This window comes from Sturnus vulgaris, chromosome 31, assembly GCF_052056855.1.
Source record: "Sturnus vulgaris isolate bStuVul1 chromosome 31, bStuVul1.hap1, whole genome shotgun sequence".
NCBI classification, from domain to species: Eukaryota; Metazoa; Chordata; class Aves; order Passeriformes; family Sturnidae; genus Sturnus; species Sturnus vulgaris.
The window spans coordinates 991635-1010321 of NC_142273.1; the positions used below are offsets into that span (position 1 = coordinate 991635).

Below are 18687 nucleotides of genomic sequence, written 5' to 3' on the forward strand. Positions count from 1 at the left end.
TAGCACACAGGTTTTGAAGAACAGGTCACCTCGGACACCCTGGCCTGAGGCAGGGCATGGGGACACTGTGGACACCCCATGTGTGCACAGGTCACCTCCCCCAGCACTACAGCACCTGTCCCCATGGCCACATCCCCATGGCCCTGTGCCCGTGATCCCATTCCCATGGCCCCTGTCCCCATGGCCCATCTGCATGGGACGTGGCCCTTGTCCCTGTCCCTGCATCCCTGTCTCCCTGTCCCTGTCCCTACAGCTGCCCCAGCCCCAAGGTTCCTTTTGACACGTCCTTATCCCCACATCTCTATTCCCCTGTTCCCATCCCCACATCCCAGTTCCCCTCTTCCTGTCCCCAGGGCCACGCCACGACTCTGGTCACACTGGGGTCCATGCCCATGCCCTGGCTCTGCTGGCCTTGGGGACCTCAGGGGACCCCGCAGCCCCCCTGTGCCCCCTCCCCACCGCTCTCTGCCTCACCGGGGCCCATCCCCGGGCCGTCAGGCCCGTGCCCGGGGCACTCACCCCACAGGAGCAGCGCCACCTTCCCGGCCATCCCGCTGTCCCCGGCCATGGGCACTGGCTGTCACTCGCTGCTGTGGCCACCTGTCCCCTGGCTGGCGGCTCTTCCCATGAAGGGACAGGAAGCGAGGTCACGTCTCGTCCCCACGTGTAGGTGGCCCTTGGTGGGGTCAGGGTGAGGGAAAGGTGGAGACAGGAAAGGAGCAGGGGACAGGCTGGGGACATGATGGGATAGTCTGGCAACATGGTGGGGGATGGAGTTCCCAGGAGTTGGGGGCTCAGGGCATGTGGGGAACCAAGGATGGGTGTCCAGGACAGTGGGGGTCCAGGGGAATTGAGAGCTCCATGCCAGCAGGGATTCAGGGATGGGGGTCCTCTGGGAACATGGTGCCCAGGGATTTGTGATCATGCCATGTGGGTCCCAGGGTAGGGAGTGCAGGGGGGAAAAAGGCACCCTCAGGAATGGGGGTTCTGGGGTAGAAGCATCCCATGGGATGGGATCAAGGCAATGGTGGTGCTGGGCAATGGGAGTGCTGAGATGGGGGTCCCCAGGGAGGAGCGACCATGGGAATGGGGATGCCAGGGATGCCAGGGTTGGGCTCCCAGGGGAATGGGGGTGCCATAGTTGGGTTCCCAGGGAAATGAGGATCCCAGCAATGGGCAGTGGCTGGGTGGGCAGCAAGGTCACAGCTCCTTCATGGGGTGTCTCAGATTTTGAGGGGACTCAGAACCCAGCATAGCTCCCACAGGGTGCTCATGGCCAGGAGGGAACACCAGGCTTTTCATGGGAGGCTGTGGCTCTCTGCCTCACACACCCCTGGGCTTTTTCCCATCCCCTCATTTCGTGGCTCAGCCATCCCAGGGAAAACCGGAGCAGAAAACAGGTGGGGGATCCCAGGAAGGGGAAAAGAGGGCTGGGGGGTGCAAGCAGAGACTGGGGGGCTGTGAGGGTTGGGGCTCTCTGGCTGTGTTCCCCCAATATATTAATTTTCTCTTTCCTGAGCAGAAGGAAGAGGCCGTTTATGCTGAGGCCAGGACATGGATTCTGTCCTGGGAGGGCACATCCAGAGAGGGATCCTGCTCTGACAGAAAAGGGCTCCTCTGGGGTGGATGCCTGGGTCTTGTCCCAGGGTCTTGTCCCAGGGAGGTCCTAGTTCTGGGGGTGGCAGCTGCTCTTGCAGGCACAGATCCTGCAGGGAAGGAGCAAGAATGGAGAAGTCTGGAATCCCCCAGAGCCACCATCCCCCAGGACAGCATCACTTCCTTCTGCTTCAGGAGAGAGAAAATGAAAGTGTTGGGGGACAAAGCTGGACACCCCCATCCCCCAGAGCCCCCAACCCCTCCCTGCAGACCCCCTACCCCCTTTTGTCCCAGCCTGGGGTTTCCCCAACCCATTTCCTGCTGAGGTGCCCTCCAAGATCATCAAGTCACGAACTGGAGGGTTGTGAAATTGAGGAATTAAAATAAGGAAATTCAATTGAAGACAGGAAGAAGCCCCTGAGTGGTGGGAGGGGCACCTGGGTGGTAAGGAGGCACAGACCCAGAGACCCATGGAATCCACCGTTGGGGTTTAGGTGACCCCCCAAACCAGGGGCACCCCGGGAGACAGCACTGGGCTTGGGTCACCCCAAACTCTGAGGCATCCAGGGAAGGAACTGTGACCCACGGGCCTGCCCAGCAACTGCCCATCCCTGGCACTTCCATTCCCCTGGCACTCCAATCAAGGGACCCCCTTCATTATGTCCTTTCTCCCTGGGACCCCATCCCAGGACTGCCATTTCCCAGGATCTCCATGGCCCAGGACTCCCCGTTCCCAAGGAACCCTCTCCCCAAAATTCCATCCCCTACAACCCCCCTTCCTGCAGAACCTTGATTATCCCAGGACCCTCCATTTCACTGGGGCCCCCTCATTCTCCCAGCACCATCATCCCTCGAACCCCCATCCATGACCCCAAATCCCTGGAGCCCAAATTCCCCTGGGACTCTGATCCCTGAGTCTCCCTGGCCCTGGTGACTCCCCCTCCTCAGGACCCCCATTCCCCTAGACACCCATTCCTGGCTCCCCACTCCCTCTGAGCCTCCACTCCTGGGAACTCCATCTCCCACCTTGTGCCACCCAGCCTTGTCCCCATTCTGCCCACAGCCTGTCCCCAGCTTGTGGCCACCCTGCCCCCACCACAGGCCACCTACACAATGAGATGAGACCTGACCTCGCTTCCTTCCCCTTCATGAGAGGAGCCGCCAGCCAGGGGACAGGTGGCCACAGCAGCGAGTGACAGCCAGTGCCCATGGCCGGGGACAGCGGGATGGCCGGGAAGACATCCCAGAGCATCCCAGTGCACTGAGACCCCCTCAATGCAATGGGGGGACATCCCAGAGCATCCCAGTGCACTGAGACCCCCTCAATGCAATGGGGGACCCCTGGTGCCTCCCAAGGCCTTTGGGAACCCCCAGACTCCCCAGATGTGGCAGGTCCTTCCTGTCCCACAGAGCGTCTTGTGCTGCAGCTGCCGGCACGGGCGCTGCTGGAGGGGGACACGGTGACACTGCGCTGCCGGGGCTGGCACGATGGCACAGTCACTGGAGTACGATTTTACCATGGGGACAGGGATCTGGGGAGGACCCTCTGCGGGACCCAGCTGTCCCTGTCCCCCCTGCAGCTGCACCACAGTGGCCGCTACCGCTGTGGGGGCTGGGTGAACTCTGGGCCATCACCGTGCTGGGAGAAGTCAGCCCCAGTGACAGTGACAGTACATGGTGAATGTGGGAATGGGGACGGGAAACCCCCAAATCCTCCCAGCTTTCACGCACCAGTGCCTGGGTCCCTCAGCCTTCCTCTCATCCCTCCCTGGCTCACCCAGACCTTCCCATGTCTGTCTCGGGTCCCTCCATCTCTGTCCGGGTCCTTCTCCAGGACCCCCCATCCCTACCTGGCATCCTATACCCCTCCCGAATTCCCAGCTCCATCCTCTACTCTCCCTTCCCTACCCAGCTTGCTTCCACCCCTCCCTGCTTCCCTCCAGTCCCTCCCTGGGCTCCTCCCGCCCCTCTCTGAGCCACCCCACATCCCCCCCGGGGTCTCATCTGTCCTATCTCGTGTCCCTCATCCCTGCCTGCCTCAACTCCACCCGTCCCTGGGTTCACTTCTCCCTCAATGGGGTCCACTCCCCATATGTTTCACCCCTCCCATGTCCCCAATCCCACCTGTGTCCCCTCGCAGGGGTCCCGCCCTCGGGGGTGTCGCTGTCGGTGCAGCCCCCCGGGGCACAGGTGGCACTGGGGGACTGCCTGGTGCTGAGCTGTGCGGTGGCCATGGGGACAGGTCCCCTGTTCTTCTCCTGGCACCGGGGGGGTTCGGGGACACCACTGGGCACTGGCTCCCACGTGGAGGTGTGGCACGTTGGGGACAATGACAGTGGCCACTACCAGTGGAGACAACATGGCCAAGAGTGTCCCCCTGAATGTCACCATCCTGGGTGAGCAGGACCCTCGGGCTGGGCGTGACCTCATCCACAGCATTCACATCCCACCCATCCCACCCTTATTCCCCCCTCGGGTCCTCTCCCCTAGTGGGTGCCAGCCCCTCCCCCGGCCTCAGCCCTGTCTGTGTCCCCGCAGTGCCCGTGGCCAATGCCACCATCACCCCCGGTCCCCCGGCACTCCAGGTGCGCCCAGGTGACCCCGTGACCCTGCGCTGCTCGGTGCAGGTGGGCTCAGCCCCTGTCACCTTCACCTGGCTGCGTGACGGGCAGGAGGTGGCCCGGGGTCCCCTCCTGGAGCTTGGGGCCGTCGATGTGGGACATTCGGGCACCTACCAGTGCGTGGCCACCAACCAGCTGGGACAGGACGGGCACCGCGTGTTCCGGGCACTCAGCCCAGAGCTGGCCCTGGAGGTGACACCACAGGGAACCACTGGACAGCACCGGAACACAGGTGGGGTCACACGGGTCCTAATTGGGTCTGAGACCCTCGGATCATTGATGACCCAGGTTCACCCCTCGCTCTGTCCCTGCCAGTGACACAAATGGAACAGGGCACAGGAAGGGAACTCCTGAGGTCACTGGGATTGGTAAAAAACCTCTGGGGTGACCCCAGTCTGTCCCCCTCTATTTCCTGCAGTGGCTGCAGTGGTTCTTGGGTCCTTGTTGTTCCTGGTCCTGCTCATGGGCATCATTGTGGCCTTTCACTGGTGGATCCACATGCGTGGGTGACAATGGGGGACATGGGTCCTGGAGAGTGGTGGGAAGGCGCTCAGAGAAGGGGGGGTTGGCACCCACAGCCCCTCACTTGGGAGGGGCTGAGCTCCCAGTGACCTTGGCTGAGGGCCCTGGGGTGTGTGGGGAGGTGCTGAAGGGTCGTACAGGGATGTTGGGGGTCCTATCAGGGCTTTTTGGGGAATTCACAGAGTGCCCTTCCCTGCCAGGCTTGGGGTTCTGGGAGTTCAGGATGTTGGGGAAGTGGTGTGGTTCAGGGATTCTGAGGTGACCTGAAGGGAATTGAGGTTCTGGTGGCAGTTCAGGATTCCTGAGGGTGGATGGGGAATCAAAGTCACCCCTCCAGTTTTCCTTTGCAGCTGCCAGGAAGCACCAGCAAAGGTGAGTGCAGGCTCCAACCGTGATTTGGGTTTTCCCCAAACCCCCAGGACCTCCCATTCCCTTCCACACACCCCCTTGCTCCCACAGGGCCCCCCGCTGAAGGATCCTCAGGCGACCTACATGGAGCTACAGGGGCCACATGGGCAACCATGGGATCCCAGTGACATCTATGACAATCTACAACAAAAGTTGTGACACTCTGGGAAGCCAGAGGCACTGGGTGACACGGGGTGCTCCCTCCATGGCTCCTGTGGTTGCCCGTCCTTCCAAGGGAGGTGGTCATGAGTCAGGAGGAGGCTACACAGGGCACCCTGTGCTCCCCATTTCCTCTCCCAGTACCCCCAGGGGCTCCCCCATCCCCTTGCCCGTACCTGCAGGGACTCCCCACCCCCCATCCGAGCGCTCCAAGTACCCTCAGTGACTTCCCCATTCTCTGGCCACAGTGCTCGCAGTACACCCAGGGGTTCCCCATCCCCCCTCCCACACCCCCTGTCCCATCCCGCTCTCAAAGGGGGAGTCGCGAGGATTCTTTCTGATCGATTTCTCAGATGAAAATGAAGCACAAATGCGGCAATATCATATCTGAGAAGTGTTTATTGATAAAGGAGGGGAAGTGTTCTCACCAACGGGCACAGATGAGAGAGCAGAGAGGGAAAAAGCGAGACAGAGAGAGAAACAGAAGACGGGGACAGTGTTACTGCAAGAACCCCAGGTGCTCTGTTGGCATCAGCTCGGCAGGTGCAGTGTGAGTGCTGAAATCCACAGCGAGCCCACGTGGCTTTTGTGAGTGCCTGGGTGCGATTTCCAAGCGGTGGCACCTGCGTGTCTGTGGTTTGGCCAACGAAGGCCATGGGCTGGTGATGCAGCACGGGTGGCTATGGGCTGGTGATGCAGCACGGGTGGCTATGGGCTGGTGATGCAGCACTGGTGGCCATGGGCTGGTGATGCAGCACTAGTGGCTATGGGCTGGTGATGCAGCACGGGTGGCCATGGGCTGGTGATGCAGCACTGGTGGCCATGGGCTGGTGATGCAGCACTGGTGGCCATGAGCTGGTGATGCAGCACGGGTGGCCATGGGCTGGTGATGCAGCACTGGTGGCCATGGGCTGGTGATGCAGGACGGGTGGCCATGGGCTGGCTGCTGCAGCACTGGTGGCTATGGGCTGGCTGCTGCAGGTTGGTGCTGCAGGGCTTGTGCAGCTCCTGGCTGTGGGCAACACGGGAATCACGGCAGAGGCGGTGGGTGCGTGCAGGCTTCTTGATAAGTCCTTTTGTAAGTTTCCAGACAGGGCTGTTTTGGCACTCCTGCCCCTGTTCAGGTCATGAAAGCTGCACGGTGGTTTGGTAATTTCTCTTCTGACTGGGCCTCATTTTCCTGGTGCCAAGTGATGTCTCGTCAATTGAATAGATCCCTACTTTGAACCTGCTGATGATGAAAACACATGCATATCTTCTCTTTAAATTAGTGAATCAATTATGCCCTGTCATTGTACATTCAATTGAGGGGATTTATCTAAAAATCGTTTAACAATTTTTTATATATAAATTTTGCATTACTCAGACTTCTTTAGAAGCTAATTCCCCTTTCTTTTTGTTTTAAAAGCGGTATGCATGACTCTTGCTAAGAACATGAAGAGAATAACAAAGCAATATGTCTAGTGAGACCAGAAACTTACAGCAGTCAGGAATAATTCAGATATAACAATCCAAAACATTTCCAATAACAGACATAATTAATAACACATGTGAAATTAGATGATTACCAAGCACTAAAACATTGTGCTATCATCCCAGTGTCTGCAAGAACTGATAAACCTCTGTCCTAGGGTGATGTTATGGTGTTTCTATCTCCAATCGTGTGTCCTGATTATGTTTGGTATTATGTCCTGTGCTTCCAGGACTGAGTCTGAGAGTGAAGCTTTGTTTTGTCTTGTTATCAGCCGGCTCACCTCCCCCATGGTCTATGTTTAGGAGAGGTTTTAGCTCGGCTTGCTTGCTTGCTTGCTTGCTTGCTTGCCTGCTTGCTTGCCTGCTTGCTCGCTTCTGCCTTTTTCTTTCCTTCGCTTTGCCCTTGCTTTCTGCTTATTAGTTAGTTCAGCTAGGCAGTCCAACTTTTTCCCTGGACTGTTTTCTCTTCCACCCCGTCCCCTCCCTCTCCTGGATACCATCTGAACGGACGGGGACCTGGGAACCCCAAGAAACACCGGGAGGCTACACTTTGTCACCTGCAGCAGTCATCCCCAGCGCCAGAGACTGATAACTGAGCGACCACTCGCCAGAGAGACTGAGTTTGTCATCCCTTCAGAACGGTGAAAGAGTTTTTTGTCAGCTGGTGTTGTCTTTTTTCCCTGTGCTGGGGAGTGTCTTGCTTGTTAAATAAACAGGTTTTTTCTCCCACTCTTCTCCGAGGAAATTCTTCCCGAACCCGGTGGGGTGGGGGGGGGGAGGAGTCGTGGGGTTTGCTGTCTGGGGGCTCCTTCTGGAGGTTTTCCCCCAAATTTGCCCAAAACCAGGACAACCTCAAATCAGTGAAGAACTGGATAATCATCTCTGGAAAACGATTCCCAAGCTCACTTGAAAAATAGGTCCAGCTCTCATATTGATAGGGTCAAATTGCCAAGTCAAAGTGACTCGAGTGTTGTTTTGATACAGAAAACATCTGAGTGTGTTGGCAGTTTCCCATCCAGGTAGAGCCAGGGCATGGCCAGAGTCCTGGCTCTAATTGGAAAAGAATTCCCTGATATAATTTAAAAAACAGGACTCTTAAGAGTAGAAGTTATGAGTACATTGAGAATATGAGAATATTCAGAATATTGAAAATTGAGAACAAATTGAAAAGATGAGAATTTTTGAGTAAAGGTCTTGGGGTGAAAGACTAATCAAACCCATCCAATAGGTGGTTCCCTCCAAAGATTTCCTCAGGCTAGAGATGAGAAAAGCAGCAAACTGCTGGAGTGCTTCTGTAAGAAATAATTGGGATTGCATCTGTGCTCTGTCCTCTCTCACAATAACCACAAGATCATCAGTTTAGAGGAGGTTTTCAACAAAGCTCAGATACTGTTTCTTGGAACTCTTAAAAGACTGACAACCATGAGACAAGAGAGAGGTAGCCTGGATAAAGGAGATGCATATGCAACTAGAGGAGAAAAAGAAAAGATCCTGACAATGACACGTGTCTCATAGAGAATTACACCATGAGATGTTAAAACATATGAAAAAGCCAGCTATAAATCCGATATTAATATCTTAGGAATTATGCCTTTTACAAAATCGGTAAATTCACACCATGCAATCAATAGTGTTGCAGCAGACCTTAGATTTGAGATAGAAATGAATCAAGACACAGACTCTTGTTTAACACATGAAAAGGTCCCGGTTTATTCTTAATTATCACTTGAGTAGAACAAAAAGCACACTTAAGACAACTCAGTGAATCAGTATTAATACCGAACATAACATAATCTAAATAAAACTGGAACAGAACGATGTCTAAATTTAGTGATACTGAAACTTACAGAAATGAAACTTAACAGAATGAACCTAATAGAACTTAGCCTTAGTCAATCTTAACAGAACGTAACTGGACATTACAATACTGGACCTTGACAGGAATAGAAACCAACATCTATTACAAGTTATAGACATAACTTACTCTAATGCTAGTAATACAAAAAGGCACTAAAAGGTTCGAACAATCTGCGAACAGGATGATTTTACTGGAGGGATTAAAATGGATGTGATAAGTATCTTGTGATTCTATGTCGTTTGGATCATGATAATTGCAATTATTAGGTATAGCTCTTATTAGGATTTTTCAAGTACAGTTTTAATCACTCGTAAATTACTGAAGAGGTATACATAATCAAAATGTTGATACATCTGTTATGGCAATAAGGATTTTCAGTCTGGGCTTAAATATTGATTGCTGTTCTACTAACATTTAATTAAAAACATTTGGGAAGAAAGAGTCCCCCGAATTAAGGAGGCAGAAACATTATCCGCCTGTAAATATTGTTGGGTATATAAATTTCCAGTTATTATAGTAAAAGCCAATACCATTATAATGTGCCACAGTGCACGTAGTTTTAAATTCCTCCAGTAAAACAATAAAAATAATTCCTTTCCCCCTTTTTTTTCTTGTTTTTTTTTCTTGGTTTTTTTTTCTTTTTTTTTTTCTTTTTTTTTTTTCTTTTTTTCTGATAGAAGGGATTTGCAGACACAGTCGCCTGTGGGCTGTGGTAAAGAGAGGTAGCTCAGAAGTCGGGCAGCAGACGGCGGGGGGGCAGCTCCGGGCCCCGCGGGGAAAACGGAGCCGCCCCGAGAGCGGGGGCAGAGGGGGACAGGGAAAAAAAACTTTTGCTGTATGGCATCTATATTCGTAGGGGTTGCATCCCTACATTTGGAACGAGCAGGTGGCGCTGGAAGCCGTGCGGACCCGCCACGGCACCGAGCCCGAACCGAGCCCGGCACAGCCCCCCGGGGCTGCTGCACCCCCAAGGACACGCGGGGGAAAAAGAGGAGGGGAAAAGGCAGTAAAAACAAACCCTAAAACTGCACACAGGAGCGGGAAAAACACCGGGAAATGAAGGCAGAACAAGGCTAAAAAGGCACAAAGCCCCCCCACCCCTCACCCCCCGCCCCAGCAGAGCCGCCGGCTCCGCCAAAAGCCGCGCCCCGAGACCACGAGAGAATGCGAGCGGAGCCCCCAGCTCCGGAAAGGAGCCGTGCCGCAGGAAATGCCGCCCGGCCCCCGCAGCTCCGGAGCCCGCACACTCCCCGCAAAGCCGCGGCCAGGCGCAGCCGGGGCTTCGGGGGGCTCTGGAGCACAGGACTCACCCGGACGCTGCTGCGCCACGGCCGCGGCTCCCCAGAGGGCGGGAGCGGCTGCCCCGCGCTATCGGGGGCAACTAAACCGCGCCCCGGCTATTGTGCAGGCGCACGCAATGGAATTCGGATCCCGGTTTCTTTGTCCCTCTCCATGCACCTTCACGTGGCTGGATTAAAAGCAGTTTCAAAAGCGACTATAACATTTTCTAGTAGTTTTTTCAACATGACAAAGGGACTTAGAAGGTAATCTTTCCATCATTCGTGGGCAAAGGGAACAGAAACAGAGCCACAGACACGGGGGGCACCGTTCGAAAATTTCCCGGCACCCTAGGGGGGGCGTCGAGAGCCGCAGCGGCAAGCGGCAAGCCGTCTGTAATTTTTTCTTTTTTTATACCATGTAGGTAGCGATTTTGTGGCTGCCATGTCATCCCCTATGGCCTCTGTCTCCCCGGCTCGCTGGCCCTATCTCTCCCACGATTCCAGATCGCGGCTCCGCGGTTGCTTTGCTCATGTGTTCCCCGGTTCTTCAGACCGTGCCTCGCGTCGCCTTGGACGCTTTTTATTTTTTTTTTTTCCGGCTCTCGTCTGTTCCCTCACCACGGTTCTTGAGACCGCTGTCCCCACGATTCGCTCGGCCGTGCTCCCACGCTCAAGGGCGTGATATATTTTCCGGTTCGTGACTTTTTCTTGTTTCTTGCTGTCCTGTGGCTGGCTGTAGCCGTAGCCTTTCGCTACTTTATATATTCCATTTCTGAGTGCCTTGCTTTCTTTTGACCCATCGCTTAATGCATCCCACAGTTAATTCCCACTCGAGGTTGTCGAAAACACTCCTGGGGTGGCAAAAAATCCTCTCTCCTGAGCCCATCACAACAGTCTTTTGAAGACCTGCGGGTCATACTTAACTGCTCTCTTAGAGAGAATAAGCTGGAGGACATTCAGCGTGGCCTGTTCTTCTTTTGACAGTGCCTTTCCCATCCTTCCAGCCCCTGCCGCTCACCTTTTCCCGATGTACCCTGGGCAGTGTGCATATTTTTCCCGGAGCCTTTCTCCCGAGCCTTCTTTCTCCTGCACTCCTTGGAGCCGCCCTCCGGCTCCCCCAGCACGGTCCTGTAGCGGCGATCTCCGACCGAGCCCCCGCCTTTTCACCCTGCAGAGCCACCTGCAGAGTCCAAAGGGGCCGATGCTCTGCTTCATTATCACCGTGTTAATCACATCGTGGAGTCACCAACATGCAGGAACTCAGGACTTCTGAACAGCTAAGCAGTGGGATTAAGCAGAAGCCACTTTATTGTTTACATTATGCATTACTTACACATTCTAAACCCAGTACTTGATTTGAAATGAATGGGGCAGGAGACCTGCTCCTTTTTAAGGCCTTTATTAAAAGTCAGGTTTGGGTGGGGAACCCGAAGGGCTGTGCACACCGCTGCTCTTCCCCCGGATGACGCGAAGGAGCAGAAGTGCAGCTTTGTCTTTGGGCAGAGCTGGGCCTTCCATTCTCACAGGGTCTGTAAGAAGACAAGTGTCCCTCATAGTCAAGGAAGGTCATGTTAGTTGGTGCTATTTAGGTCATGGCGGTGGAACAAAACAACTTTGGATGGTAAATTCGTTCTCTGCACTAATTTCCTGACCTGGAAACAGTATTCTCAGTTCCAGATGTTATTTGGGCTCGTTGTTTTAGGGGTTTTTAACTCTGAATAGTGTCCCATGAACACGTGCGGTTGCATCTCGTTTAACTGGTTTCGGGGAGGTGGGCGTGGATACCAAGTATAGGTACGGGAACTGGGAAGGGACAAACAACTAGGAGCATTATGGCTGGGCATGGATACAAGGTAGGTACCGGGAAAAGGAAAGGACAGACAGCTGGGGACATTTACAGTTTACAAAAACATAAAGCATTAACAAACAAACAGTTAACATAAAAGACAACAACCTCCTAGAGACAAACTTGCATCTGGGAATTTATTCCCCACATGATTGGTGCCTCTATCTTGTCCACGTGCTCTACTTGCACCTTGTAGGAAATAGGATTGGTTACAGTCCAGTGCTTCCAAGCCCTTCTTTATCTTAGTTCTTGCAATCTTGGTATTGTGTTTTTCAGCCTCTTCTTTCCCAGTGTCACAGCATGTTTCTCGTAGCTGTCACTGGGGTCCCAGCAGCTCCTTGTGGTCACCTGGGGGGATGTGGCGGGGGGAGGTCCTGAGAGAGACTCTGGGGTTGGGGACCTGGGTGGGGGTGACACTCGTGAGTGATGTGTTCCTGCTCCCCCTGTACTCACCCCCTGCCCACTTGGAGCCAGCAGCATGGGGGTCCAGCACCGCCTCCTCCTCCAGGGGGTCCTGTAGGGATAAGGGGAGGTCTGGATGGTGTCTGGGGAGGGGGTAAAGGGGAGTCCCAGTCAGAGCCTCACACTGACCTGTCCCGGGGCTTCCTGGCAGCTGCAAGGAAAAGGGGAGGGGGTGACCGTGGGGACCCTGGGAACCCTTCCTGGGACCTAAGCAGCTCCAACCACCCAAAGATCAAACCCCCAAATTCCCATGGAGCCCCAATTCCCACCATACCCCTGATTTCCCCCCAGACACTCCAAGCATCCCTGAACTCCCCAGAACTTCTGCACCACCACAGTGCCCCCAACGCCCCCCCGTGCCTCTGACTGTCTTAGCAACAAAACTCAAAGCCTTGCAGGGAGGGGCACCCCCCAAACTCCCCCAGGATCCCAAAAAGATCCCCCAACATCCCCGCATGACAGTCCAAGAGCTCCTCAAACCCTCCAGGAGCTCCCAGTGCCACCCCAATGTTCCTCAAAGCCCACCCAGGGATTCCCCTGGAGCCCAAACAAGACCCTCAAAATTCCCCCCAACCCCCAGGACCCCCAGCCGAGGTCACTGTGGGTTCCGTTTCCCCCAGCCCAGGGAACCCTGGGTGCTGCCTGATCTCTGCCAAAACTCTAGGGGTTTCCCCTCACAATGATGTTTCTTTGTGGACAATATGAATAAAGTAGAACAAAGTAAAAGAAGCTCCAAAATGAAACCAACAAGAAGTATCAAAGATGACTTTTATTGTAAGTGTTTTGTAGATATTTGCCAGCAATTTAATGTTTCTGAAACCATCCAGTCATTGGTATCCACACTGCAGCCTTGAGCTCCTGGTTCCTCAGGCTGTAATGAGGGGGTTCAGGGTTTGAGGCACCATTGAGTACAGAACTGACAGTGCCAGATCCAGGGATGAGGAGGACATGGAAGGGGGCTTCATGTAGGAAAGTATACCATTACTAAGGAACAGGGAGAGCACGGCCAGGTGAGGGAGGCAAGTGGAAAAGGCTTTGTGCCATCCCTGCTCAGAGGGGATCCTCAGCACAGCCCTGAAGATCTGCACATAGGAGAAAACAATGAACGTAAAACAGCCGAGTGTTAAGCAGAGACCAACAGCAAGAAGTCCAAGTTCCCTGAGGCTGGAGTGTGAGCAGGAGAACTTGAGGATGTGTGGAATTTCACAGAACTGGCCCAGAGCATTGCCCTGGCACAGAGGCAGGGAAAATGTACTGGCCGTGAGCAGCAGAGCATTAAGAAAGTCACTGGCCCAGGCAGCTGCTGCCATGTGGGAACAAGCTCTGCTGCCCAGGAGGGTCCTGTAGTGCAGGGGTTTGCAAATGGACACTTAGTTGTTGCAGTACATGATGGTCAGGAGGAAAGAAGAACAGAAACAAAAATAGTTGTGCAGCACGTCCTGCATAAGAGATGGTCCTGGTGTCCCAGAGGGAATTGTGCATGGCTTTGGGGACAGTGGTGCAGATGGAGCCCAGGTCACTGAGGGCCAAGTTGAGCAGGAAGAAGAACATGGGGGTGTGCAGGTGGTGGCCACAGGCTATGGCACTGATGATGAGGCCGTTGGCCAGGAGGGCAGCCAGGGAGATGGCCAGGAAGAGGCAGAAGTGCAGGAGCTGCAGCTGCAGCGTGTCTGCCAATGTCAGCAGGAGGAAGTCGCTGATGGAGCTGCTGTTGGACATTTCTTCACTATGGACAAGGAGTCCTGTTGAAGGAGGGCACAGTGAAAAGTCAGGGCAGACTTTGTTGAGTAATATGTAAACCCCTTCTCCCAGCCCTGCCTCGGCTGCTCTGTGCCACTCCATTTTCCTTTTCTTTGAGCTTTTCCTTCAGCTCCGTGCCTCGAGCTCTACTGGGATCTGGCCCCGTTGCTGTGACGAGCAGGGGCTCTGCCCATGGACACCAAGGGGTCAGCTCTGCTCTGCCACAGTAGGGTCATGGGAACAGGGACAGGGCCCAGTCCTGGGGCTGGACTTCAACAGCCCAAACTGCTCCTGAGGCAGAGGAGCTTGGCAGCATCTCCTGTCCCAGGGCTAAGGAATGGTGATGACCAAAGGCAGTTTGAGAGGATTTCTTGCTCTGCCCAGGGAGAACAGAGAGAACTGTGCAATACAGAAGCATTGGCTGTAACTCAGTGGAGGGTGATGGGAGCTGCTCTGTCACTCCATCTTTCCCCAGCTGCCCTTTCTGAGATCAAGGGTAGTGTCCTAGGGTGATGTTATGGTGTTTCTATCTCCAATCGTGTGTCCTGATTATGTTTGGTATTATGTCCTGTGTAGAGAGCCTGGTGCAGGAATAGCTGGAAGAAAAAGGCCATAGTCAGATCAACTTAGTAAAGCTAGCAAAGTGGGCCTCAGTCTCACGGATACAGTGTCCTTGAGATAAGGAAGACACGCAGAATTGAGAAAAACATGAATGCCGAAGTGCTTAGCTAAGCCGCACAGCTAGACCAATGATGAGCTCAGATTTTGCACTATGCATGAGCTAATTAAGCACTGTATTTAATCGCCACTCTGCGTATCAATAAACGAGACTTTGCTGATGACCGAATTGGTGTCCGCGTCTCCCTTCTCCGACATTTGGTGAACCCCGACGTGCCTCCGTCGCTGAAAAGAAAACGGTTTCAGAAAACGGGGGAGAACGCGCCACGGTCGGTGAAGTAGAGTTGGGGCCTGCTGCAACCGGGTCGGTGTCAAACGACGTAGGGAAGACACCCCCAGGAGCCATAAAGGTGGTCCTGGGTCATACGTGCTGCCGAAGCCGGAGAGTTGCAACAGCGCTGACGACGAAAAATGGACAGGCAAGCAGCATATGATTTATTTATAGCACATATAGATAAGTTAGGGTTAAAAGAGATTAATCCCAGGAAGGATATACCGGGGTTGTTAGTCTGGGGTTATGCTAAAGGTTTATTCTCTAATCCTCACACCGTGCATGATTTAAATGAGTGGCGTAAGTTAGGGGATGCACTGTGGGAGGCGGTATTACAGGATGATAAAACAGCAAAAAAGCTGGGAAAGATCTGGCGGGTAGTTCATAATGCGCTGCTAAAGCAGCAAGCAGAGAGAAGGGCGGCTCGGGAGGCAGTAGAGGCATATAAAAGGAATGCTCAGTATGGCGATAATGAGCCCCGAGCACCCAGCACGACCAGAGTAGAAATACCTATCTCTGGGGAGGCGGCAGGAATGACAGACATGGCTAGCTGCGCTTGGCCCTCGGCACCCCCCTTAGAAGAGCTCGAGGAGGATTCCGCCGCGGCGGCGGAGACAATTGCAGAAGGCGGAGTAACCCCGCCTTCCGACAGCGAAGGGCCCCAGACCGGCGGCGAAAAATCCCCTTGCCAGTCTGAGCCTACCGCCCCTAAGCCCACCGTGGAGCCAGCTCCGGTCCCTAGGGCGGAAAGCGACCTGTGGGAGGAGATGGCAAGACGGCGGGGGGAGGCGTGGAGTATGCTAGCCAGACACGGCTTGGAGACTGGGGACGAGAGCGCTGTTGACGCAGCGAAAACCTGGGCTTTCCCCGTCACGTATACACAGGGAATAAACCAGCAAGGACAAGCCGTCCAAGTAGGAGCATACTCGCCTCCCGACTGGAAGCTGCTAGCCCAGCTAAGACAGACAGTGAGTCAGTTTGGTTTCCAGAGTGAGCCAGCTAAGCAAATGCTAGATTTCTTGTTCGATACATACCTGCTGTTGCCAAATGATATGAGAAGTATAGTGAAACTGATTTTCACGCAACATCAGCAGTTGCTATTTAACGCCCACTGGCAAGCCCTTGTTCAGGAGTCAGTTGCAACACAGAGGGGCCCGGGAGATCCGTTAGCTGGAATTACCATAGACAAACTAATGGGGTTAAGACAATACCGCAGGACAGAAGCTCAAATGATTTCGGGACCCGACAAAGTTAGGGAAGCCATGCGTCTAGTAAGGAATGCCATCAATCAAGTCAAAGATAGCTCAGGCATACCCATGTATATGGGGATAAAACAGGGAAGAAATAAATCCTTTAGGGACTTTGTAGATAAGGCTGCTGCTGCTATTGAAAAGGCAGGAGTCCCAGAGTATATGAGAGGGGCGCAGGTTTTCTTAGTTAATGCACTAAAAGAATTAGGCTTAGGGCTGCAGAAACAAGCCGAGTCCACACAGTCACAGGTGTTAGCCGCTCTTGCTCCGCTCCGTGCTTCTACGGCGGCCCCAGCCACATCGAGCGACCACCGGCCTCCCTCGGCGCGCTGCTACAGATGCGGGTGGATGCGGCGCGGCCCGACAGGTGCCGCCGATCAGCCCCCGGCCGCCGCCATATTGGCCCCGGTCACAAGTAGCCGCCGTGACATCAGCGCCATCTCCTGTCTACAACCAGCCACAACAGAGAGCCTGGGACTCGACCTGGCAGCCGCAGTAAAAACATCTTTGATGACAGCTCGCCCCGTCAAAGTCCCAACTGGAGTTTATGGCCCGATAAATATCAAAGGACAAGCTCATGGGGGACTAATAGTGGGACGCTCGTCGAGCTCCATTGTAGGACTGTTTGTGCTACCAGGTGTCATCGATGCAGACTACACGGGAGAAATACAAATAATGGTTTATACTCCTTTTCCTCCTCTGACAATTAAAGCAGGTCAGCGTGTTGCTCAATTTATTCCACTTCCACAGTTGAGCCGGGGTGTTCAACCACAAAGACAAACCCCACGCGGAGACCAAAGATTCGGATCATCAGGTATTGCTATGCTCACAATGGATCTCCATACCAGACCCAAAAAGAAGGTGAAACTAACCTATGCAGGAGAGACAATAGAAATGATAGGACTCCTAGACACTGGGGCAGATACCAGCATTGTCTCACCAGAAAAATGGCCCCACAACTGGCCATCACTGCAGACCACGGATACCGTGACAGGCGTCGGAGGATTCACCCTTGCCAGAAAAACTCCTCCAGTAAGGGTCACTATAGATGGACAAGATTTGGTGACTGTGTTGTCCGTAGTTGCATTACCACCATCGGTACATTGCCTAATTGGAAGGGACATCTTGGCTCAGATGGGGGTCGTTTTATCCAACGAGCACCCTTTGGGGTAATTGCCATTGCTTGGACTTTCCCAACCCCAATCACCTGGACTACCAATGAACCGGTAATGGTTAAGCAATGGCCTCCAAAAAGGGAAAGTCTAATACAAGCACATCAACTCGTAAAGGAACAATTCCAACAAGGACATTTGAAACTCTCGACAAGCCCATGGAACACGCCAATTTTTGTGATCAAAAAGAAGTCAGGAAAATATCGTCTTCTACACGATTTAAGAGCAGTAAATGATCAAATAGAGGCGATGGAGGCATTACAGCCAGGCCTCCCCAACCCAGCAATGCTCCCACAGCATTGGCCTCTTCTGATCATTGATCTAAAGGACTGCTTCTTCACTATAGCCTTACACCCTCAAGATACTAAAAGATTTGCGTTCACCCTACCAGCAATAAACAAAGAAGAACCTGATAAACGGTATGAATGGACTGTTCTTCCACAAGGAATGAAAAACTCGCCTACCCTGTGCCAACTGTATGTTGATGCCGCATTACAACCATTAAGAATACAGTGGCCCAACACAATTATTTATCATTATATGGATGATATCCTCTTTGCTCAAGAATCAGCATTTACAGACACTCAGATGCAGGAGATTCAAAGTGCCCTAGCAAAGGCATCCCTCATAATAGCTCAAGAAAAAATACAGCGATCCACACCATGGAGGTACTTGGGGTGGTCTATCACAGGCCAAATCGTACGGCCGCAGGAGCTCCAGCTTGCAACAAAGATCACCACTCTAAATGAGGCACAGCGACTGCTAGGAGATCTGCAATGGCTCAAGCCGATTGTTGGGATACCCAACTCCTTGCTAGACTCCCTCAGGCCACTACTTAAAGGAACTGACCCAACCGCACCCGTAACCGTGACCCTGCAACAACATGAAGCCCTCAAGGGTATTATACGCTGCATCGATGAGGGGTTTGTCTCCCGCCGAAATATCTCCTCGCCCATCGATCTTACCATCTGGAGTACTGCCAACCACCTACTCGGTGCACTCACACAGCTACAAAAGAAAACACGGGAGACACGGGTACTAGAAAGAACAGCCTCTCAGCAGCCGTCCTTGTTGTGCGTGTGGGGGGTCATGGTGTGAAGCCTGGGTAGCCCTAAAGTGCGGGGGCTGTGGGGACTGCTCGTGGGTGGAACAGAGAACAGTGTTTAATTTGTGGTGCTGGAGGTGTCAAAGTGACGACCTAAGAAATTCAAATTGGGGTCGGGCCCTAGAAAAAGAAGCAGGAGTGCCATATGCCCAGGTACGAAACCTATACGAGACACCAGAACAGCTCCTGTTAGCTTGGGCCCGGTGGGAACTTACCAACTGGATTAAGAGGCAGCACATCTATGCA

General features: G+C 53.6%; 1 protein-coding gene across 1 annotated transcript in view; it reads left to right on the forward strand.

Moving 5' to 3' along the window:
- LOC148220719 (Fc receptor-like protein 4) overlaps positions 1-3277 on the forward strand; it is a 68427-nt gene extending 65150 nt beyond the window's left edge. The window contains exon 9 of the mRNA XM_088180993.1: positions 3177-3277. Coding sequence (XP_088037119.1) covers positions 3177-3277 — 101 coding nt within the window. The remainder of the gene's footprint in view (positions 1-3176) is intronic.
- Positions 3278-18687: the final 15410 nt, after the last annotated feature.